This window comes from Erythrolamprus reginae, chromosome 9 (assembly GCF_031021105.1).
Source record: "Erythrolamprus reginae isolate rEryReg1 chromosome 9, rEryReg1.hap1, whole genome shotgun sequence".
Classification (NCBI taxonomy): domain Eukaryota; kingdom Metazoa; phylum Chordata; class Lepidosauria; order Squamata; family Dipsadidae; genus Erythrolamprus; species Erythrolamprus reginae.
This window is the reverse complement of record NC_091958.1, coordinates 50,213,794-50,238,070: the sequence shown is the minus strand read 5'-3', so window position 1 is coordinate 50,238,070 and position 24,277 is coordinate 50,213,794. Positions and strand designations below refer to the sequence as shown.

The following is a 24,277-nucleotide window of genomic DNA, read 5'->3' as shown; positions in this document are numbered from 1 at the left end:
TATACAATGGACAATCACTAAGGAAATGGCACTACTAGTTAAAAGCAATGCGATGGGAGAATTTAGAGAAATAAAAAAAGCAGCAATAGAAAGCGCTCAGGCAGTAATAGTTTTGGGTTGGAAGGATGCAACAAAATAGACAATGCAAAATTAATATAGGTACATGGTGGATCATATTCAATTTGAAATTATGGATAAAAGGATAAATTCAGATAATGAAAGTGAGTTGGGACAGCTGATGGGACGGTGGGACAAGGTAAGACGATATATGATGAGCAGAATCCGAGACCAAGCTACAAGAAATAAATTGGAATCATTCTATAATAATTAAACAGATATATTGCTCTTGGGTCAAGTGGACACCCCCAATTTGGTGGTGGGGAATGTGTGTGTGTCGGGGTGGTGGGCACAATTCACTATGCACTGTTTTATGTTGTGTGATATAAAATTTGTTAAAAATTAATAAAAATATTTATTTAAAAAAAAGGGGGGGTGTAATTATAAGCAAACCGATGCCTTTGACAACCAAAAACGTACCTTATCATGAAGCAGGTATTTGCTGGATAGAATGATAGTTTGGCTCTTGGCCCATCTGGAGACTTGGTTTAAGGTGGAGATGGCAGCATGCACAGCTGTGGGGGAGAGCGATTCCAGCTGGCTGGTTGCCAGGCCCACAACAGCATCGGAGAGGGTGCCGAGAATGTCATTCAAAGTCTGGTTTTGGACCGCCACATCGAGAAGTTGGGACTTCAGCTGGAACCACGCCAAGAACACCAAGGGTAACAACAGCATCAAAACTCCACCATATTTTGTATAGCGGGTGTCAAGAAGATTAGAGACTTGGTTTTAAAGTCAAGACATCCCTAGAAAGCCCTCAGCAGTGATAACAGACGAACAGAGTTGGAAGGGACCTTGGAGGTCTTATAGTCCAACCCCGTGATTAAGCAAGAAGCCCTATAGCATTTCAGAAAAAATGGCCATCCAATATCCTCTTAAAAACTTCCAGTGTTGGAGCATTCATAAGTTCTGGAGGCAATCTGTTCCAGGGATCAATTGTTCAGAAAATTTCTACTTAGTTCTAAGTTGCTTCTCTCCTTGTTTAGTTTCCACCCATTGCTTCTTGTTCAACCCTCAGGTGCTTTGGAGAATAGGTTGACGCCTTCTTCTTTATGGCAGAGCCTCAGATATTCAGACACTGCTGCAATCTCACTCTAGTCTTTCTTTTCTTTAAACTAGACATGCCCACTTCTTTTTAAAAAAAAAATATTCTCCACATTCCCTTCTTCTTCCTTCTTCTTTCTCCTACTCTTCCTCTACTACGCCCACTTCTTGCAACTGTTCTTCATGTTTTAACCTCCAGTCCTCTAATGCAGTGTTTCCCAACCTTGGCAACTTGAAGATATCTGGACTTCAACTCCCAGAATTCCCCAGCCAGCGAATGCTGGCTGGGGATTTCTGGGAGTTGAAGTCCAGTTATCTTCAAGTTGCCAAGGTTGGGAAACACTGCTCTAATGATATTGTCCCAGTCTCTACTTACCTTCTGCACATTGGCCTGGAAGCTTCTCAACTGGTGACATTTAATCATCTGGTGAAGCAACGCCCGAGCCATAGTGGAATCCATCTCTGTCAAATCATGGTAGAAACAAACCAGCAAACCAAGCCTACGTGAGGAACAAAAGAGGTTAGTTGCCCGTCGTGTCTCTAGATTTTATTTTCTTCTGAAGAAAGGTCGCTATCTCATTTTGTTTTGTTTTTTCTGTCTTCGTTAAGCCCATTTCAGACTTGGAAGTGTTTCCCACTTCCAAATAGCAAGCAAGTGTTGGTCATGACCTTTAAAGCCCTACATGGCATTGGACCAGATTACCTCCGGAACCGCCTGCTACCGCACGAATCCCAGCGGCCGATAAGGTCCCACAGAGTTGGCCTTCTCCGGGTCCCGTCGACTAAACAATGTCGTTTGGCGGGCCCCAGGGGAAGAGCCTTCTCTGTGGTGGCCCCAGCCCTCTGGAACCAACTCCCCCCCGGAGATTAGAACTGCCCCTACCCTCCCTGTCTTTCGTAAACTACTCAAAACTCATTTATGCCACCAGGCATGGGGGAGTTGAGATATTCCTTCCCCCTAAGCCATTACAAGTTATGCATGGTATGTCTGTGTGTATGTTTGGTTTTATAATAAGGGTTTTTAGTTGTTTTTTATTATTGGATTGTACATGTTGTGTTTATTATTGTTGTTAGCCGCCCTGAGTCTACGTAGAGGGGTGGCATACAAATCCCATAAATAAACAAACAAACAAACAATAAATAAATAAATAAACTGAACTGCAGTCCGAGAAGAACTTCTTGGTTGTCCTTAAAGAAGCCAGATGTAACTGTCTCCTGTCTAGCTGGGAGGAGCAAAGTTGACCCAACTTGTTGACAGCTGTCACGACCACTTCTGGAGGTGAATTCCATTAACCAAGGACCCTCTGGGTGAAGAAATATTTCCCTTTATTTGTCCTCGTTTTCTTACCTCTGAGCTTTAGAGAGTGCCCCCTCGTCCTAGTATTGTGGGATAGAGAAAATAATTTTTCTCTATCCACATTTTCTAACCCGTGCATGATTTTACACACTTCGATCAAGTCACCCCTTAAACCCCGTCTTTCAAGGCTGAAGAAACCAAGGGAGGGGCTCCATTTCCTTGATGGAACAAAGGTTCGCCACCACTGTTCTAGATCCATCTTCCACAATGTGCAAGAAGACCAACTCATCCACAAAAAAAGAGAGGCTTTTCTCCAACCTCTTCTTCAAAATCTCCAGATGAAGGACCCGCAACCTTCGTGGTTAAGACTGTCCCAGCATGGCTCAGCTCTTCCCAATGCAACCCCGAAGGAACCGAAGCTTGCCTGTACAAAGTGGATATGTTCCTCATATCAAAGCCGGATGCATTGATTCTTTCCAGGAAGGCTTGCGCGAGGTCGGGAGTGATGTCGTACACTATGTCCAGTTGCTTGGTTGCATTGTCATAGCTGACAAACAGCCACATCTAAGCAGCGAAGAAAAGACAAATGAGATAGAGCGGTCTCCTTGCCCAGGAGACTAAAAAAGAAAAGGAAAAATGTCATAAACAGTGGTGCCTCTACTTACGAACTTAATTCGTTCTGTGACCAGGTTCTTAAGTAGAAAAGTTTGTAAGTAGAAGCAAATAGGAATCAATGTAAAAGCAAATAATGTGTGAGATTGGGGAAACCACAGGGAGGGTGGAGGCCCTGTTTTCTCCCAGGAGATTCCTAGAGAGGCCCCAAGGAGGCTTCTCCCTGCCTTTTCCAGCCCTGTTTCCTCCCAGGAGATTCCTAGAGAGGCCCCATTGAGGTTTCTCCTTGCCTTTTCCAGCCCTATTTCCTACCAGGAGATTCCTAGAGAGGCCCCAAGGAGGCTTCTTCCTGCCTTTTCTGGTTATAGTTTCGGAGGCTCAGGTTTGTAAATAGAAAATGGTTCTTGAGAAGAGGCAAAAAAATCTTGAACACCTAGTTCTTATCTAGAAAAGTTCATAAGTAGAGGCATTTGTAGGTAGAGGTACCACTGTACTAATTTTACTATAGTGACAGGTTAGTCATTTTACAACCGTAGTTCCTCAGCATTTAAAAAGTGACTTACAATTGACTTCCTTCCTTCCTCCCACCCTCCTTCTCTCCCACTCTTCCCAAGCTATAACGTACTTATATACCACTTCACAAGCAGTTTACAGAGTCAGCCTCTTGTCCCCAACAATCTGGGTCATCATTTTATCAAACTTGGAAGGATGGAAGGCTGAGTCAAGGACTGAACTGCTGGCAGTCGGCAGAGTTATCCTGCAATGCTTCATTCTACCGACTGTGCCACCACGGCTCTTAATATTAAAATTTGCAACTGTCAGAGCATCCTGGCTCATACGATTGCCATTTGCAACTTTCCCAAACAGCTTGTGACAAGGAAAGTCAATAGGCAAAGCCAGGTTTGCTTCAGGTTAGACCTTCCATAACTGGCCTTCATAGTCAGAGGTTCTTTTTACTTACTTCATACGGGTTAATTTTCCTGATTTCTTCAAGGGGGAGGTGAACCATATACCTCCCGAGAATCCACAGGTTCTCAGCGCTGACCCAAGGTGTGGAATTGTCTGAAACGTGGAAGGCCACAATATTATTCTTCAAGAGTTGTTAACCTAATCCTACGTAGCTTCTGCTCCGGTAATCTCACACTACTAACCAGAGCATGCAAAACTTTCGCCAGACCAATCCTTGAATACAGCTCATCTGTCTGGAACCCACACCGCTTTTTGGACATACTCTAGAAGAGCCCTCCACTCCTCCACTCGCAACAGAACACCTTACGCAACTAGACTTACAATCCTAGGTTTAGAAAGCTTAGAACTACGTCGCCTTAAACATGACCTGAGCATAGCCTATAAAATCATCTGCTACAATGTCCTTCCTGTCAACGACTACTTCAGCTTCAACCACAACGATGCACGAGCACACAACAGATACAAACTTAAAGAAAATATTTACTGACCCCTCACATCCTGGACACAAACTGTTTCAACTCCTACCCTCAAAACGTCGCTACAGAGCACTGCACACCAAGACAACTAGACACAGGAACAGTTTTTTTCCGAACGCCATCACTCTACTAAACAAATAATTCCCTCAACACTGTCAGACTTTGTACTAAATCTGCACTTCTATTCTACTAGTTTTTCTCATCATTCCTATCACCCATTTCCTCCCATGTTGACTGTATGACTGTAACTTGTTGCGTATATATCTTAAGATTTTTATTAATATTGCTTCTTCATTGCTTATTTGACCCCTATGACAATCATTAAGTGTTGTACCACATGATTCTTGACAAATTTATATTTTATTTTATGTACGCTGAGAGCATATGCACCGAAGACAAATTCCTTGTGTGTCCAATCACACTTGGCCAATAAAATTCTATTCTATTCTATTCTATTCTATACTAAACCGCTCTAAACTTAACTTCAGGAAATACAACTTTAGTCACTGAGTATTTGATGCATGGAACTCACTACCTGACTCTGTAGTATCATCACCTAACCCCCAAAACTTTACCCTTAGACTTTTCCAGATTCCCAAGAGTCAGTAAGGGGTGTGCCTAAGTGCACCAGCATGCCTTCCATCCCCTGTCTTAATGTTTCTCTCTTACTAATATCATGTATATAAATATTGTTATACCTTTGTATACCACCACTGCGTACTTGACAAAACAAATTATAACAACATGCTTAGCTAACTCTAGGAACATCAGCCAGGTAAAAAGCTGATTACAATATTGTTTTTGTTCTAGTGCCCTCTACTGAACGTCATCAAAGCGCTTAAATTCTTAAGATCAAACTCAATTCCTGGGAACGTACAGATATATTCATACACTTTTCTTGGCAATGGAATGGAACTGGTTGATATCGCTTGGTTCTCAGATATTATTTAAGCTTTTCCATTCTGTGATTTCCTTGTGGTCTCCCATCCTCACAGTAACTAGAGCAGTGATTTTCAACCTTTTTTGAGCCGCAGCACATTTTTTACATTTACAAAACCCTGGGGCACATTGAGCGGGGGGAAGGTGGGGGCTAAAAAAAGTTTGGACAAAAAAATTCTCTCTCTCTTTTCCTCCCTTTCGCTCTATTTCTCTCTCCCTCCCTCTTTCTCTCCCTTCCTTCTTTCTCTCTCCATCCCTCTTTCTTTCTCTTCCTTCCTTCCTTCCTCTCTTTTTGCTCTCTTTCTCTCTCCCTCCCTACCTCCCTCTATGTCTTTCTCTCTCCTTCCCTCTCTTTCTTTCTCTCTCTCTCTCTTGCTTGCTTTCTTTCTCTCTCTCTCTCTCTTGCTTTCTTTCACTTGTTCTCTTTCTCTCTCTTGCTTTCTCTCTCTCTCTTGTTCTCTTTCTCTCTCTCTCTCTTGCTTTCTCTCTCTCTCTTGTTCTCTTTTTCTTTCTCTCTCTTTCTTTCACTTGTTCTCTTTCTCTCTCTTGCTTTCTCTCTCTCTCTTGTTCTCTTTCTCTCTCTCTTGTTCTCTTTCTCTCTCTCTCTCTTGTTATCTTTCTCTCTCTCTCTCTCTCTCTCTCTTTGTCTCTCTTGCTTTCTTTCTCTCTCTCTCTTGCTTTCTTTCTCTCTCTGAGCTTCGCGGCACACCTGACCATGTCTCACGGCACACTAGTTTGCCGCAGCACACTGGTTGAAAAACACTGAACTAGAGTACCGTATTCCTAAGCTTTTTTAGTGTCTGTCGGTTGGGTGGGTGCTGCTTACTGTAAACTTGTGCAAACGACTCACAAACACACCCATAGACCAAATGCATGTGTACACAGAGAGAGATAAATAACACATTTTGCTTACTGCTGGTGTTGTCGGTGGTTTGTAAGTTCTGCATCATCCACTCATACACAGCCCTTTGCGTGCTTGTAGTTAGTCTGTCGTACTGGTCTTTAAATACTGTTGATCTGAAGGACCAAAAATCACACAAGAATCAGACAGGGTGGCCCATTAATCTGTTTGTAAACAAAAGAGATCCAGCCAAATTATCTGAGCACTAAATAAAATGAAATAAAAATGAAATAAATCAACTAAAACTAAATAAAACCTGGTTAACAGAGACGGTAACCAATATTTTCCTAGAGCAAGGGAAACCCTGAATAATGGCCTGTGGGAATGGCCTTGGAAACAGGAGAGAGAGAGGCTTAGACTGGATAACCAGCAATTAAAATATGTTTCAGCCTGTTATGGAGTGCAAAACACAAATAAATGTAAGGTTAGAAATGGGAGCTTAATTTTACATGAAGCCAGCTTACATTTAACCAAACCTTACCGTATTTTTCGGAGTATAAGATGCACTTTAGTTTTGAGAGAGGAAAATAGGGGGAAAATCTACCTACCCGGTGTTCTGTCGAGCTCTCTGGTAGAATCCTTCCAAAAATGCACAGATACAATTTCAGACACACACATGTTTGAAAATTCAAAACAATGTTCTTTATAATGAAAAGTCACTTAAACCAAGCCCTCTTTTGGGATAGCAAAGAGCACTGGTCTCCAAACAAACTGGTAATTTGTACAAGTCCCTTATCAGTTCTGTGATACTTAGCTTGCAGCTGTAAGGCAATTCACAGTCCTTCTTCTTTCACAAAGTGAAACACACTTTGCCCTGGTTTAGTTTCAAAGCGGGGGAAAATCAGCACACAAAAGGTCAAAGTCAGTAAAGCAGGCACGAAACACAAAGATCAGATAATCCTCCACAATGGCCAAACCCACAGGCTGCTCTTTATAGCAGCCTCACTAATGACCACAGCCCCACCCAACCACAAGTGGCCCCATTTTCTTTGATAATAATTTCTCAGTTGTTGCTGCCTATGCATCGCTCTCCGCATGCGTGGCTGTATCATTAACTCTTGTTCTGAATCCAAGGGGGAGCTAGATAATAGATCTCCTTCTGAGCTGTCTGCCCCACTCTCCTCCTCCCTGTCACTCATGTCTTCTTGGTCAGAGGAGCCTTCATCAGCAGATTCCACCGAGGGCAAAACAGGCCTGCAGCATGTGGATGTCTCTCCCACATCCACAGTCCTTGGGGCAGGAGCTGGGCCAGAGCTAACCACAACACCCAGTATTCATCTGGCTAACATCCTTAGTCTGGTCAGCTTCAGCACATTATTTTATCCCCTGGTTAGGGGTGAAAAAAAAACCTTTTTCGGAGGAGGTAGCAATGAAAACAAGCCTGCAAAGACTTAGGGCTGGAAAAAAACTTATTTGGAGTAGCACTGAAAAAATCCTGCAAGCTGGGAAGAGTGTTAGCACCTCGTTAGGGCTGGGAAATAAAACTCTGAAAAAGCTACATTCCAAGTATAAGACGCATCCAAATTTTCAGCCTAAAAGAAGGGAAACGGTGCATCATATACTCTGAAAAATACAGTAAGCCACTTGCTGGAAAAAAACCCCTAAGGTAGAGCAGAATATCAGGTGGGCTCAGAAGATGTTGGGCATTAAAAGGTAATGTCCTTAGGTGTTCATGGACATCAGGTTCTTGAGCCTTCTCTTTCACAGGGCAAATAATATTAATAACTGTTTTCCTTTGGCATAATACATAGAAACATAGAAGACTGAGTGCAGAAAAAGACCTCATGGTCCGTCTAGTCTGCCCTTATGCTATTTCCTGTATTTTATCTTAGGATGGATATATGTTTATCCCAGGCATGTTTAAATTCAGTTACTGTGGATTTACCAACCACATCTGCTAGACGTTTGTTCCAAGGATCTACGACTCTTTCAGTAGTCATATTTTCTCACGTTGCTTCTGATCTTTCCCCCAACTAACCTCAGATTGAGCCTCTTGTTGTTGTGTTCACTTTCCTATTAAAAATACTTCCCTTCTGAACCTTATTTAACCCTTTAATATATTTAAATGTTTTGATCATGTCCCCCCTTTTCCTTCTGCCCTCCAGTCTAGACGGATTGAGTTCATGAAGTCTTTCCTGATAAATATTATGCTTAAGACCTCCCACCCTTTTTGTAGCCCGTCTTTGGACCCATTCAATTTTATACACCATTGGGAAAGTGACTTACAGATTCCGGAAAGCCTCTTTCTGAAGGCCTTGAGGGAAGCTTTCCACGTTGTGGGCTTGGAGATACGTGGCCGCTGAGGCTTGAAGGACCTGGCGTAAGATGTCCACACATTCAGCAGAATTGAGGAGCGCAAAGCATTTTTCTAATGTCATAAGAACCAAGGTACGGTTCCCTCCAGGAGTTTGGAAAAGTTTCCTTTTTATTCCGTGTAGATCGATTAAGATATCTCCCAGATCCTGGAGGTACGAGAGGAAGATCTAAGCAGTTGGCAAGGCAAATGAAATCGTCAACAGAGGTTAGATTGTAGCTCTGCAGGAAAACATAGAAACATAGAAGATTGATGGCAGAAAAAGACCTGATGGTCCATCTAGTCTGCCCTCATACTATTTCTTGTATTTTATCTTAGGATGGAGATATGTTTATCCCAGGCATGTTTAAATTCAGTTACTGTGGATTTACCAATCACGTCTGCTGGAAGTTTGTTCCAAGCATCTACTACTCTTTCGGTCAAATAATATTTTCTCACGTTGCTTCTGATCTTTCCCCCAACTAACCTCAGAAAGACGACAACAATGACAACAATGACTGTGCAGTGACCTTGCTGGGTTTCTTGCATATTTCATCACCCAGGTAGATAATACCATCAGAGCTAGAAGGGAGCAGGGATGTGGAGAGGAAGAGGAGAAGGAAGAGGAGGAGGACAACGACAACGACAACTACGGATTGTCCTATTTGTATTTGTCCTACAAAATATCTTATTCCACCAGTCTTGAAATTCTGGAATTAGACAATTTACAACTATGTCGCCTCCGATCTGATCTAACTGTAGTTCATAAAATCATGTACCAAAATGTCCTTCCTGATAATAACTACTTCACTTTCAACCGCAGCAATACACGAGCACGTAATAGATTCAAACTCAATGTAAACCGCTCTGCAGAAAATACGACTTCAGCAACAGGGTGATCAATGCCTGGAACGCACTACCTGACCCTGTGGTTTCTTCCCCCAAAACTTTAACCTTAGATTGTTAACAGTTGACCTCTCCCCGTTTCTAAGAGGTCTGTAAGGGGCATGAATAAGCGCACCATCGTGCCTACCATCCATGTCCTACTATCCTAATGTCCTCTTTTATCATTACTTTTTATTTATGTTATGTTTATACAAACTACTACTATCCTATACATGCTTGACAAATAAATAAACTAAACCCAACCCAACCCAACCCAACAATTAGAGAACCATCTTTCAGCTGTGGCGAGGGGGGCGTTTGCCCAGGTTCGCCTGGTGCACCAGTTGCGGCCCTATTTGGACCGGGACTCACTGCTCACAGTCACTCATGCCCTCATCACCTCGAGGTTCGACTACTGTAACGCTCTCTACATGGGGCTACCTTTGAAAAGTGTTCGGAAACTTCAGATCGTGCAGAATGCAGCTGCGAGAGCAATCATGGGCTTTCACAAATATGCCCATGTTACACCAACACTCCGCAGTCTGCATTGGTTGCCGATCAGTTTCCGGTCACAATTCAAAGTGTTGGTTATGACCTTTAAAGCCCTTCATGGCATCGGACCAGAATATCTCCGGGACCGCCTTCTGCCGCACGAATCCCAGCGACCAGTTAGGTCCCACAGAGTGGGCCTTCTCCGGGTCCCGTCAACTAAACAATGTTGGTTGGCGAGCCCCAGGGGAAGAGCCTTCTCTGTGGCGGCCCCGACTCTCTGGAACCAGCTCCCCCCAGAGATTAGAACTGCCCCTACCCTCCTTGCCTTTCGTAAACTTCTTAAAACCTACCTTTGTCGTCAGGCATGGGGGAACTGAGATATCTCCCCCGGGCCTATACAATGTATGTATAGTATGCTTGTATGTATGTCTGTTTAATAATGGGTTTTTTTAAATATTTTAAATTGTAAATTATTAGATTTGTCATGAACTGTTTTTATTGTGTTGTGAGCCGCCCCGAGTCTACGGAAAGGGGCGGCATACAAATCTAATAAATAATAATAATAATAACAATAAAATATTTAAGAAAGGTTAAACAAACTGGAATAGTTTAGAGGAGCGTTTGTCAATCTTTGCAGCATGGATTGTTCAGCATGGTGGGCTGGGGTATTCTGGGAGCGGACATCTATATATCTTAAAATTGCCCAGGTTAAGAAACCTTTGTTTAGAGTTAGGCTGTGAGAATGCTCAGAAGATTACAGTTCCACGCCACTTGGTACCTTCTCCTTCTTAGAAGAAAAAATTGTTGGAGGGCACAGAGTGAGAAACCCACACAATAAATTTTTTTTGATAGAACAGGGGATGCAAGGCACACTTTTTTCTTTTTTCTTTTTTAATCTCACACACATTGTGACCCAAACTGGCCTTACCAAATACTTCTGGGTCCTTCCAAAGAGGTACTTCATAGCTGTTTGAAAATCTCCAGGACTCATATCCCGAAAGATTGAAAGGAACATTCTGGGATTGCGGAAAAGATCTTCAAGATAATTGGTGATTGATTCCTGAAAAAAAAACAGGACAAAAAGTTTTGCTAGTTCAAATATGGCCAGGGGAGACTCCATCTGTCAGAGTATATTGATGAATTGGAATAGGACGTAGCAACAAGGTCAGCCAATAGGGGCTCTTTGCTGATTCAGACATCAAATTATTTTTACTACAGGTTCTGTGGGCATGGCTCTAATTGTTCTATATATAAATTTGAGGGCACTAGCTTCGGAGGTGGGTTTCAGTAAGTTCTGAGCCGTCCTGGAGAACCGGTAGTGGAAAGTTGTAGTAGTTCGGAAAATAATCAAATTATCACAGATAATACCCACTCGGTTAAAGACCTCGGTATACTAATAACAAAAGATTTAAGTGCCAAAGCCCACTGCAACAACATAGCCAAGAAGGCTTCAAGAGTTGTAAACCTAATCCTACATAGCTTCTGCTCTGGCGATCTCACACTACTTACCAGAGCTTACAAAACTTTTGCCAGACCCATCCTCGAATACAGCTCATCTGTTTGGAACCCATATCGCATCTCAGACATTAACACCCTTGAAAATGTCCAAAGATACTTCACCAGAAGAGCCCTTCACTCCTCCACTCGAAATAGAATACCTTACGAGACTAGACTTTCAATCCTGGGCCTAGAAAGTTTAGAACTAAGACGCCTTAAACAAGATCTAAGTATTACCCACAAGATCATATGCTGCAACGTCCTGCCTGTCGGCGACTACTTCAGCTTCAACCACAACAACACAAGAGCACACAACAGATTTAAACTTAATATTAACCACTCCAAACTTGACTGTAAAAAATATGACTTCAGTAACCGAGGTGTCGAAGCGTGGAACTCATTACCGGACTCCATAGTGACATCCCCAAACCCCCAACACTTTACCCTTAGATTATCTATGGTTGACCTCTCCAGATTCCTAAGAGGTCAGTAAGGGGCGAGTACAAGTGCACTAGTGCCTTCCGTCCCCTGTTCTATTGCTCTCCTATATCTCCTATACCTTTCTTCTATTCCTATATCTCTTCTTCTATTCTTTCATTGATATGTTCTATTACTTTATCTTCTTTTCTATTATTTCTTAGATATATTTTACTATGAGTATCTCCTCTATAACCTTCATCATGTATTTTACTATGTGTATATTGATATATACCCACTAAAACCCTCATTGTGTATTGGACAAAATAAATAAATAAAAATAATAATAAATAAATAAATAAACCGGTAAATACCACTTCTTACTGCCCTCCCTCCATCTATTCTCTACCTCCCGAGTCCCAGATGAATGGGAAGAAATGGAGATTTCACAGTATCCTTCCCCTGTCATGCCTACGAAGCCACGCCCACAGAACCTGTAGTAAAAAATGTTTTGAATCCCACCACTAAATCTTCTCTCCCTCCCATTTTGTGCTTGGTTTGTACTTGCTGTTTCTCTTCTCTACAACGCAGGGGTGGGTTCCATTCCCTTCACCCCAAGGCTAAGCAAGGCCCCCAAACCAATCACTAAAATATAACTGCATCCTAAATTACTGGGTCATAAATAATCCTTTTGCTAAATTATACACTGTTCTGTCGGGCTCTCTGGTAGACTCCTCCCTAAAATTCACAGGTAAAATTTCAGACACACACACGTTTGAAAATTCAAAACAATGTTCTTTATAATGAAAATTCACTTAAACTAAGCCCTCTTTTGGTATAGCAAAGAGCACTCGTCTCCAAACAAACTGGTAATTTATACAAGTCCCTTATCAGTTCTGTGATACTTAGCTTGCAGCTGTGAGGCAATTCACAGTCCTTCCTCTTTCACAAAGTGAAACACACTTTGCTCTGGTTTAGTTTCAAAGCGGGGAAAAATCAGCACACAAAAGGTCAAAGTCAGCAAAGCAGTCATGAAACACAAGGATCAGATAATCCTCCACAATGGACAAACCGACAGGCTGCTCTTTATAGCAGCCTCACTAATGACCACAGCCCCACCCAACCACAGGTGGCCTCATTTTCTTTGATAATAATCTCTCAGTTCTTGCTGCCTATGCATCGCTCTCCGCATGCGTGGCTGTATCATTAATTCTTGTTCCGAATCCAAGGAGGAGCTGCTAGCTCAGGAATTCTGGGAGTTGAAGTCCACAAGTCACAGAAGAGCCAACGTTCCCTACCCCTGAGCTAGATAATTGATCTCCTTCTGAGCTGTCTGCCACACTCTCCTCCTCCCTGTCACTCATGTCTTCTTGGTCAGAGGAGCCTTCATCAGCAGATTCCACCGGGGGGGGCACAAAACAGACCTGCAGCATGTGGATGTCTCCCCCACATCCACAGTCCTTGGGGCAGGAGCTGGGCCAGAGCTAACCACAACATACACTGAACATCTGAAGCTGATAATGGACAAAGAGCAGAGTAAATTCTGACCTAACTAGTCAAGGAGGGTGGGATATGTTAAAAAAAAAAAAACCAGCCCTCCCAATTTTTCAGTGTTTTGTTCCTGAAAAATCACATTTCTAGTTTTTGCTCTTACAGGATATTTAAACCATTTGCAATGAAAGTATGAGATCTATACCACCTGTAAGCTGCCATAGGTAATTGCAAAGTTCTGAGCATGGCAATGTGCCATAATTTGGTTGAAGAGATCTGTGGTCCAAATATTGGAGCTAAAAAGGAAGGGGGGAAAATCAGCAATTTACCCTAAATAATTGTAATGCTTGTAACAATGCAGCCAAATCAATCAGGAATTAGGTACAATTCAGTTTTTTTTAATATACTGGCAGGGTTTATATTGGATGAATCTGAGCCTTATGAGAAACTTACACTCTTATACAAATTGAGATCATTGGGCTGATGGAATAAACTATGGTTTATTTATCTACTAATTTTTCTCATCATTCCTATCATCCTTTTCCTCCTTCTTAGGACTGTATGACTGTAACTTGTTGCTTGTATCCTAAGATTTTTATTAATATTGATTATTTCTTCATTGCTTATTTGACCCCTATGGCAATCATTAAGTGTTGTACCACATGATTCTTGACAAATGTACCTTTTGCCCACAAGATCATAGGCTGCAACGTCCTTCCGGTCAATGACTACTTCAGCTTCAACCGCAACAACACAAGAGCACGCAACAGATTCAAACTTAATATGAACCGCTCCAAACATGACTGTAAAAAATATGACTTTAACAATCGAGTTGTCGAAGCGTGGAACTCATTACCAGACTCAATAGTGTCAACCCCTAACCTCCAACATTTATCCCTTAGACTATCCACGATTGACCTCTCCAGGTTCCTAAGAGGTCAGTAGCCCCTTACTGACCTCTTAGGAACCTGGAGAGGTCAATCGTGGATAGTACATAAGTGCACTAGTGTGCCTTTCGTCCCCTGTCCAATTGTCTTTCCTTTATCTCATATCTCATATATATTTTCTTCCTTTCATATATCTTCTCTATTTTTACATATTATCTTTATATATATTACTTCATGTCTATTCTCTTCCATATGTATTGTGTATTGGACAAATGAATAAATAAATAAATAAATAAATAAAATGTACGTTGAGAGCATATGCACCAAGACAAATTCCTTGTGTGTCCAATCACACTTGGCCACTAAAATCCTATTCTATTCTATTCTATTTAGATAGCATAGTTTGTTCCATCAGCCCAATATTTTAGTTTGTGTAATGAAACATAGAAACATAGAAGACTGACGGCAGAAAAAGACCTCATGGTCCATCTAGTCTGCCCTTATACTATTTCCTGCATTTTATCTTACAATGGATATATGTTTATCCTAGGCATGTTTAAATTCAGTTACTGTGGATTTACCAACCACGTCTGCTGGAAGTTTGTTCCAAGGATCTACTACTCTTTCAGTAAAATAATATTTTCTCATGTTGCCTTTGATCATTCCCCCAACTAACTTCAGATTGTGTCCCCTTGTTCTTGTGTTCACTTTCCTATTAAAAACACTTCCCTCCTGAATCTTATTTAACCCTTTAACATATTTAAATGTTTTGATCATGTCCCCCCTTTTCCTTCTGTCCTCCAGACTATACAGATTGAGTTCATTAAGTCTTTCCTGATACGTTTTATGCTTAAGACCTTCCACCCTTCTTGTAGCCCGTCTTTGGACCCGTTCAATTTTGTCAATCTCTTTTTGTAGGTGAGGTCTCCAGAACTGGACACAGTATTCCAAATGTGGTCTCACCAGCGCTCTATATAAGGGGATCACAATAATTTCTCATCGGTTTAGATTCATGCAGTGTTAGGTTAAAATATCCTTGGGTTCATTTGTAGATGAGCACGTTTTGTGATTTGCGCCAAAAAAGTCAAATGCTGGCTGTGGTTGTTATTTGGCACAAAGGTTTCTTTAAAACGGATGCCAGTTTTTGCATTTAAAAAGTAATTACAGGATCTTATTTCAAATGAAACTGGGATCCAATCCAGCAATATTTCTGCACCACCAGCTAAATCATTGAAAAACATAAATCAAATGCTTACCTTTGGAAATTAAGAATATTGAGGAGAGCTGAAAAAAGGGGAACATTTAAAAAGTTAATAAAAGTAAATCAAATGAGGTTAAAAAAGGAGAAAATTAATAACAATTACCATTTAAATACTGCCCTGTTATGATATCTTCCTAAAGAAAAAGAGAAAGAATTTTATACAGTTAAACTAGGGAAATGTAAAAATGGTTAGAAACTGTTATTTAATTTAATGCTTTTATTGTTTTAATGTCATGCATTTTAGTGTGTTAAGTGTATTTGAATTATTATTATTATTCGTTTCTGCAATTAAGGGTTGTCATAAGCCTCTCTAGGAAGCCCTTGTTTCGATAGTGTACACATATTGAAAATAAATGTTACAAAAATGATCAAACATCTATGTATATAGATAGAGATATATATACTGACCACGGTTCTTTGTAGCTGTGGGGGTAGATCTAGAGAGGAGAGGAAGAAAAGCTATTTTTTAAAAAAAGTAAGAAATGGCTTCCAAAAAATTAGATAATAAGGCATCTAAAAAACCTAAGAAGACAGTGATTCACACTAGTGTATATCTTCAAATTGTTACTGGAGTTAAAAGTTATTGGAGACGGAGATCGAGATGGAGGAGGAGGAGGAGGAGAAAGAGAAGGAGACATCTAAGTTAGATAAAAACGATATACTGTAGTACAACCTTAAAACGAGGCCAAAATTAAGCCACAGTGATTTTGGACTTTCTCGTTTCTCCTTTCCCCTCTCTCTCTCATCTCTCTCACTATCTCTCTCTCTCTACCTACCTACCTACCTATCTAATGTATCTACCTATCTATCTATCTTATCTATCTATCTATCTTATCTATCTATCTATCTTATCTATCTATCATCTCTCTCTCTCTCTCGCACTCACTCTATCTATCTATCTATCTATCTATCTATCTATCTTATCTATCTATCTATCTATCTATCTATCAATCTAATCTATCTATCTATCTATCTATCTATCCTATCTATCTATCTATCTATCTATCTTATCTATCTATCTATCTATCTATCTATCTATCTATCTAATCTATCTATCTATCTATCTATGCAATCTATCTATCTATCATCTCTCGCTCTCGCACTCTATCTATCTATCTATCTATCTATCTATCTATCTATCTATCTTATCTATCTATCTATCTAATCTATCTATCTATCTATCTATCTATCTATCTATCTATCTATCTATCTATCATCTCTCTCTCGCACTCACTCTATCTATCTATCTATCTATCTATCTATCTATCTATCTATCTATCCATCCATCTATCTATCAAATTTGTATGCCACCCACTCCTGAAGGACTCGCAGTGGCTTAGAACAATAAAATAGTAAAAACAGCATAAACAATTATATCACAATAATAACAATAATATAAAACCCTATTAAAATCTCACTAATGCAATCATACCGTGTCATACATCCCAATCAAGTCCCATGACCCAAACATTCTCTGCCAAAGGCCATTATTGTTCTATAGTATCTACATGCAAACTTCAATTCTTTTCTTCCAAAATTTTTGAGATCTATTTTTTGTAGTATAGAAGGTTTTTAAATCTCACCTTGGCTATCATTTGATGAATTCCCGGATTCCACGGTGGAATTCACTAAGACCAACAGGAGAAATGTTCTCCAGCCCAGGAGAAACATTTCCGGAGTGTTTTTCAACAGCTGAAAGCCAGTTTTGTAAAGAGGGGGGGGGGGGGGAAGGAAAATTGGAAAGTCACAGAATTGAGAATCAGGGTTTGTAATTAATTAATTAATTAATTAATGGACCTCAAAGGAAGCTCCTTGTGCCCGAGATAATTCATCTCCGAGACCGCCTTCTGCCGCACGAATCCCAGCGACCGATTAGGTCCCACGGAGTGGGCCTTCTCCGGGTCCCGTCAACTGAACAATGTCGGTTGGCGGGCCCCAGGGGAAGAGCCTTCTCTGTGGCGGCCCCGACTCTCTGGAACCAACTCCCCCCAGAGATTAGAACTGCCCCTACTCTCCTTGCCTTTCGTAAACTCCTTAAAACCCACCTTTGCATGGGGGAACTGAAACACCTCCCCCGGGCATGTACAATTTATGCATGGTATGTTTGTGTGTGTTTTTCTTAATAAATGGGGTTCTTTTTAAATCTTTTTAAATATTTTAAATTTATTTGGATTTGTCTTGATTTGCTGTATCTTGCTGTGAGCCGCCCCGAGTCTGCAGAGAGGGGCGGCATACAAATCTAAATAATTAATAAATAAATAAATAAATGTCTTCTGAAGGACTTCAAGATATCCTCTTTTCGCCACCCAAATGGACTTATTCCACCATGGAAGACCACAACCATATAAAACCAGAAGAGGAAGTCCTTAACTTATGACCATAATTGAGCCCAAAATCTGTCACTAAGCCAGACAGTTGTTAAGTGAATTCCCCCCTCCAGGGAAGGGCTGCAAATTTACTACCACACTGTGGGCGTGGCTTATTTTGTGGGTGTGGCTTGCCAGCCATGTGACCAGGTGAGAATGGCTAGTCTCCACATCTTTTTTTATAGTGTGGTGACCAAAACTGCATGCAGTACACTAGGTCTCATTAAGGGTTTATATAGAGTGGTATTAGTACCTCCCTTGATCTTATTTATTTATTTTATTTTATTTATTTATTTGTCAAGCATGTATAGGATAGTAGTAGTTTGTATAAACATAAGTAAAAAGTAATGATAAAAGAGGACAATAGAACAGTAGGGCAGGGACAGTAGGCACGATGGTGCGCTTATGCACGCCCCTTACAGACCTCTTAGAAACAGGGAGAGGTTGACTATAGACCAGTGTTTCCCAACCTTGGCAACTTGGAGATATTTGGACTTCAACTCCCAGAATTCCCCAGCCAGCATTTGTTGGCTGGGGAATTCTGGGAGTTGAAGTCCAAATATCTTCAAGTTGCCAAGGTTGGGAAACACTGCTATAGACAATCTAAGATTAAAGTTTTTGGAGTTTGGGGAAGAAACCACAAAGTCGGGTAGTGCATTCCAGGCATTGATCACTGAGCAGTTTACATTTAGTTTGAATCTATTACGTACTCGTGTATTGCTGCGGTTGAAGGTGAAATAGTCATTAACAGGAAGGACATTTTGGTATATGTCCTCGGAGTCGGGTGGCATATAAACCCAATAAATAAACAAACAAATAAATAAGATTTTATGAACTACATTTAGACCAGATCGGAAGCGATGCAGTTGTAAATTGTCTAATCCCAGTACAGTGGTGCCTCTACTTATGAACTTAATTCGTTCCGTGACCAGGTTCTTAAGTAGAAACGTTTGTAAGAAAAAGCAATTTTTCCCATAAGAATCAATGTAAAAGCAAATAATGCGTGGATGGAGGTCCTGTTTCCTCCCAGGAGATTCCTAGAAAGGCCCCACGGAGGCTTCTCCCCGCCTTTTCCAGCCCTGTTTCCTCCCAGGAGATTCCTAGAGAGACCCCACGGAGGCTTCTCCCTGCCTTTTCCGGTTACAGTTTCAGAGTCTCGTGTTTAAGTGGAAAATGATTCTTGAGAACAGGCAAAAAAATCTTGAACACCCGGTTCGTATCTAGAAAAGTTCATAAGTAGAGGCATTCTTAGGTAGAGGTACCACTGTATTTCAATCTTGATTGTATCCCTCTGTTAACACAGTTTAGGATTGCATTGGCTTTTTGGGGGCGCCTGCTGCACACCGTTGACTCATATTTAGCTGGTTAAAGCACACGTAAATGAGGCCTTTTGAGTGGCTGGTGATAAGGATTGGATCCTGGGAGCCAGCCTGGTTTTAAATCTTCTCCTGCCCCCTGTTAAAAAGGCCCTGGGTTGCTTTTCCAAACCGCTCCGTGGGGAATTCTCCAGCCTGTCTCGGCTATGACTCTGTCTCCCGTTTCCCTAACAATGAGCTGAGTTGTGTTTGTAGCGGACTTTCCTCGATTCATTCACGGGAAGGTTTGAAATTACCTGGCGGCTCGGCTTAACAAACCCTACCTTTCACAGATACTTGTGGGGCAGGATGGGGAGGGGGGGACTTTTCTTAGAGGCAAAGTTTTCAATTTCAACCGCTGTATTTTTTTTAAAAAATCAACTAGATTTAGAACTGTCTGTTTAGCGACCGAAGTTACAGCAGCACTCAAAAAAATAATAATTACCCACCTACAAATAGAATTCATACCGGAACTTCTCCTCTTAGGAATATTCAAGAATAACTATACTAAGAGCATTAAATTTTACATAATTTGAGTTGGGTCAAAAGCCCATTGAAATAAACAGTCTTCATGGTTCTTCAGAAGAAAAGATGACATGGGACAAAATTTATTTTTAGAGGGAATATATTCCAAAACAAGGGGCCACTACAATTAAGGCCTAATACCTAGTCAGTACCACCTGCATGTAGCTTCAGGTCTCTCAAAAAGTCATCTCTAAATGATTGGAGCAGATGAGCGAAATTGTACTTTGCAAGAAATTACTGTATATCTCCTAGCGGGATGTGAATACTATACATGTCCGTGTGCTGTCATTTTCTTCTACCATGTGATTCCAACTCTATGATTGTGACTTGTTTAGCTTTTTTTTTTCTTATTCACAACATTTTATATCACTCTATTATAACAAGTCTATCCAGCAGACAAAAACAATTACACAATAAAGATTTAAACAGTAAAAATAAAAAATATCGCATAATTCATATCACCAGAGCGGCTAGAATCACTTTTGCCCAATTTTGGAAAGATTCAGGAACCCCAAAAAATTAGCAAAATTAATGAATGCGCTGAGATGGACAGGCTAACAATTGACTTGCACAGCCCAAAAGACTCAAGAGTATTTTGAAATATGAAATATGCTTGGATCGAGCATAGAAAAACAAAAGTAAAAAGAGTTAAAATAGAAGCATAACATGTAAATATGTATATAGAAAAGTATAAGTATTTTAGCTATTGCAATAATGTAATACCAGTACAATACAGTGTTCCCTCGATTTTCGCGGGTTCGAACTTCGCGAATAGCCTATACCACGGTTTTTCAAAAAATATTAATTAAAAAATACTTTGCGGTTGTTTTTCTATACCACGTTTTTCCCCGCCCGATGACATCATACATCATCACCAAACTAATAATTTTTGCAAATAAATAACAAAAATAATAATTATTGTTAATAAATAATTATGTTTATAAATATCTGGATCACTAAGTGTCTTATTCAATGGTGAATACCAGTAATAATGGTGAGTAAATGGTTGCTAAGGGAATGGGAAATTGTAATTTAGGGGTTTAAAGTGTTAAGAGAAGGCTTGTGATACTGTCCATAGCCAAAAATGGTGTATTTACTTCCATATCTCTACTTCGCGGAAATTCGACTTTCGCGGGCGGTCTCAGAACGCATCCCCTGCGAAAATCGAGTGAACACTGTATGTCCAAATATATAAAATGTGAGGTAACTCAATGAGAGGTAACAATGGAGAATCACTTATTGTATTTATTATATTATTGTTTTTGCAAAAGAGACTGGGAATTAATAAATTCTACTTAAAAAGAAAAAAAGGACAATTTTTCAATATTTCCACGGTCTCGTGATCCAAATTGGGATGCTGGCATGTTTATGATGGTTTGTGTAATGTCGGGGTCACGCGATCCCCATTTGCGACCTTCCAAATTTCAGTTTCCAACAAGGAAAATCAATGAGGTGAGATTCGCTTAAACGACCACACACAATTCAGTTAACAGTGGCAAAAAAGGGTCATAAAATGAGATGTGACCCAATTAACAACCGCCTTGCTTAGCAACGGGAAATGTTGGCCTTGGCTGTGGTTATATAAATAGAGGACTCCCTGTATTCCACATGCAAATGGTGTTTTACCTTTCGTGCAAATTATTGTTTCCTTTGGATTTGGAAGGATCAGCAAGGAAATACTACCCATTTGTTATTTTTTGGAACTATTTACAAATTGTTTTTCTGCCCAGCCTCAGTTGCAAATCCTACCCTTAAAAAAAAATAACAGCTAGTTACAATTTATTTAGCTTTGGTATTTCACTTTTTACCACACTTATAATGTACTAGTAACAATTAATAATAGATTAGTATAGCAGAATGAACTTGAAAGTATTTAAGCCGAAAGTATTTAAGCCGACAAAAGAGTAGTAGATCCTTGGAACAAACTTCCAGCAGACGTGGTTGGCAAATCCACAGTAACTGAATTTAAACATGCCTGGGATAAACATATATCCATTGTAAGATAAAATACAGGAAATAGTATAAGGGCAGACTAGATGGACCATGAGGTCTTTTTCTGCTGTCAGTCTTCTATGTTTCTAATATGAAGTTCTGCAAAGAGGCAGAAAGACATAAGTAAAAATAATTTAGTAAAGAGAGAACAAGGTTCTCTCTTTTGTTTTTAATGTAATTTCTTTGTCCCTTTTCTTTCTTTCTTTGGTTCTATTTATGTGCAATTTTTCTTTTTATTGAATGTAGTATAATGTATAAGCTGTACGTCAATTTATTTTCTAATAAAATAAAATAAAATTTTAAAAAACCAACCAATGAAATTAAATTTTAAAAAGGAATTATTAAAGTAAAAACAACAATAACAAAGAAAAGATACAAGAAAAGCTACAAATATTTTTAAAAATGCCAACAAGGGAAGAAAAATTAAAAAGATTCCCTTCAGAATTCACCGGTACATTTTCCCTCAGAGAAATAAGCAGTTGTTTTTTTTTTAATGAGACCAGAATGGCAAGTTCAAATCATTAGAAAATAATTAAAAATAGCAGTTATTTGGAATAGGAATTTGAATTACTGTAGTTCCTTCCCGGGGCACGGCCTATTCAACTCTTGTCTCTCTACTCAAATATGATTTTTTTTTGCCTCAGGAAGTTTGCAGAAACCAGAATATAAGCCACTCAACTACCATATGATGTTGGATGAGGAATTCTGGGAGTTGAAGTCCATACGTCTTATAAGCATCCGGACTGGGGAATTCTGGGAGTTGAAGTCCACACACCTTGAAGCTGCTGAGATAACCCAATGTAAAGGATTTCAGGCCTGTCAAACACAGCTATCACATTAGGGATTGATTTCATGAGTGCTGCTGTACTTTTCATGTGAACACTGATGCCAGCTCTTCTTGACATCTTAAGACCTTTACTGATGAGCCGCATTTCCAAGTTGCTAGTCCTCAATCAATATCCCTCTGTGATTGACCTGTGTTAGTCATTTAGAGCTGATGAACCTAAGAAAAATCTTTGTTTTTAGGTGATGCTTCTGACAGGCAGCCAAGGGAGTTGAATTTTTTAAGCTGGTTTGGAGGTCCTTTGTTAAACAACAATACCATGTTTGATCATGGTTTAGTCTGATACCCAAACCTTTGAAAGAAGCATCAGTAAAATGATGACGACGTTCACATAACGTATCAAAGAGCAGTTCTTGTTAAACGCGGGGTAGTAAACAAACCTCGAATCTCAGCTGGAGTTACAAAATTTGCTAACTTCCCAACCATCGTTAATGGGACAGTGTGTATGAATTCACACAAATTCAGAAATATGACAGTAGTATATGAATCCACAGCATCCTTTAATCTCTTTTAAAAATCCATGTGAAAAGATGGTTTGTTTGTTTGCTTATATATATATTTTTTGGATGCCTTCAGAAAACAGTATTTCCCTAAAATTGTTCCTTAATTTCTCCTTTTCTTCATGAGATGGGAAGGAGGCAAAAAATAAATAAAATTGCGGCCATCTAATGCCGGTCATCGGAAGAAACTTAATTCTTTGTAGGTCTGGAAACTCTTATTTAATATCCAAAATAAAACGGTTTAATCTGAAATCAGAGGGTTTTGTTACTCTATTTTTGAACAATTCACCATCTGGAACAAGGAAGAAATAAAAACCACATACTTTTTATCCTTTGTCTGGGCAACCCCTTCAAAAGCACCAAGCTGTAATCAGACAGAACACAATCCCTGAAATGAAACTGCCCCAACATCAAAGAAAGATTTCTCGACACGGAAAAACATCCTTCAAATCGTTCGCCCCACCGCCCTAAACCTAGAACGGGAGGGTTTCCTCTCCTTCCATCAAAAAACGAGGTGCCGAATCTCACAACGTTTAACTCACCTGAAGAAGCCGAGAGCTCTTCTTCGCAGATCAAAAGAGTTTGCGGGAAGAATGGTTGGCTGGAGAGAGAGAAAGCTACAGCTTGTGAAATGGAAAGGGGGAGACAGAAAGAGGGTGATGGGGAGGGGCTGAGAAAGAAAGGCTGGGGTGGGAGAAGGAAGGAGGAGGAGGGAAGGAGAAAGGAAGAGGAGAGAGGAGAAAGGAGGACAAAAAGGAGACAGGAGAAGAGAAAGAGCAAAAGGAAAGGAGGAGGAGGAGGATGAAAAGAGCAGAAGAAAGGAGGAAGAGAAAAGAAACAAGGAAGAAAAGAACAAAAGAGGAGGAAGAGAAGAAAGGAGGATGAAAAGAGCAGAAGGAGGAAGAGAAGGATAAAAAGAGCAGAAGAAAGGAGGAAGAGGAGAAGAAAGGATGAAAAGAGCAGGAAGAAGAAGAGAGGAGGACGAAATGAGAAGGGAGGAGAAGAAAGGATAAAAAGAGCAGAAGAAAGGAGGAGGAAGAGGAGGATGAAAAGAGCAGGAAGAAGAGAGAAGGAGGACGAAAAGAGAAGGGAGGAGAAGGATAAAAATAGCAGGAGG

At 40.3% G+C, this 24,277-nt stretch overlaps 1 protein-coding gene across 2 annotated transcripts in view; it reads right to left on the bottom strand.

The window, feature by feature from the left end:
- OTOA (otoancorin) overlaps positions 1–16,009 on the bottom strand; it is a 58,348-nt gene extending 42,339 nt beyond the window's left edge. The window contains exons 1-11 of one of the 2 annotated variants that reach the window (XM_070761903.1): positions 15,987–16,009; positions 15,682–15,712; positions 15,574–15,601; positions 13,639–13,726; positions 10,954–11,085; positions 8,582–8,817; positions 6,368–6,471; positions 4,032–4,132; positions 2,883–3,022; positions 1,538–1,661; positions 538–753 (exon numbers count right to left, since the gene is read on the bottom strand). In XM_070761903.1, coding sequence (XP_070618004.1) covers positions 538–753; positions 1,538–1,661; positions 2,883–3,022; positions 4,032–4,132; positions 6,368–6,471; positions 8,582–8,817; positions 10,954–11,085; positions 13,639–13,689 — 1,104 coding nt within the window. In that variant the 5' untranslated portion in view covers positions 13,690–13,726; positions 15,574–15,601; positions 15,682–15,712; positions 15,987–16,009. Of the gene's footprint in view, positions 1–537; positions 754–1,537; positions 1,662–2,882; positions 3,023–4,031; positions 4,133–6,367; positions 6,472–8,581; positions 8,818–10,953; positions 11,086–13,638; positions 13,727–15,573; positions 15,602–15,681; positions 15,713–15,986 lie in introns of those variants that run through there. The other variant, XM_070761902.1, reaches the window with a different exon arrangement.
- Between the last annotated feature and the right edge of the window lie 8,268 nt (positions 16,010–24,277).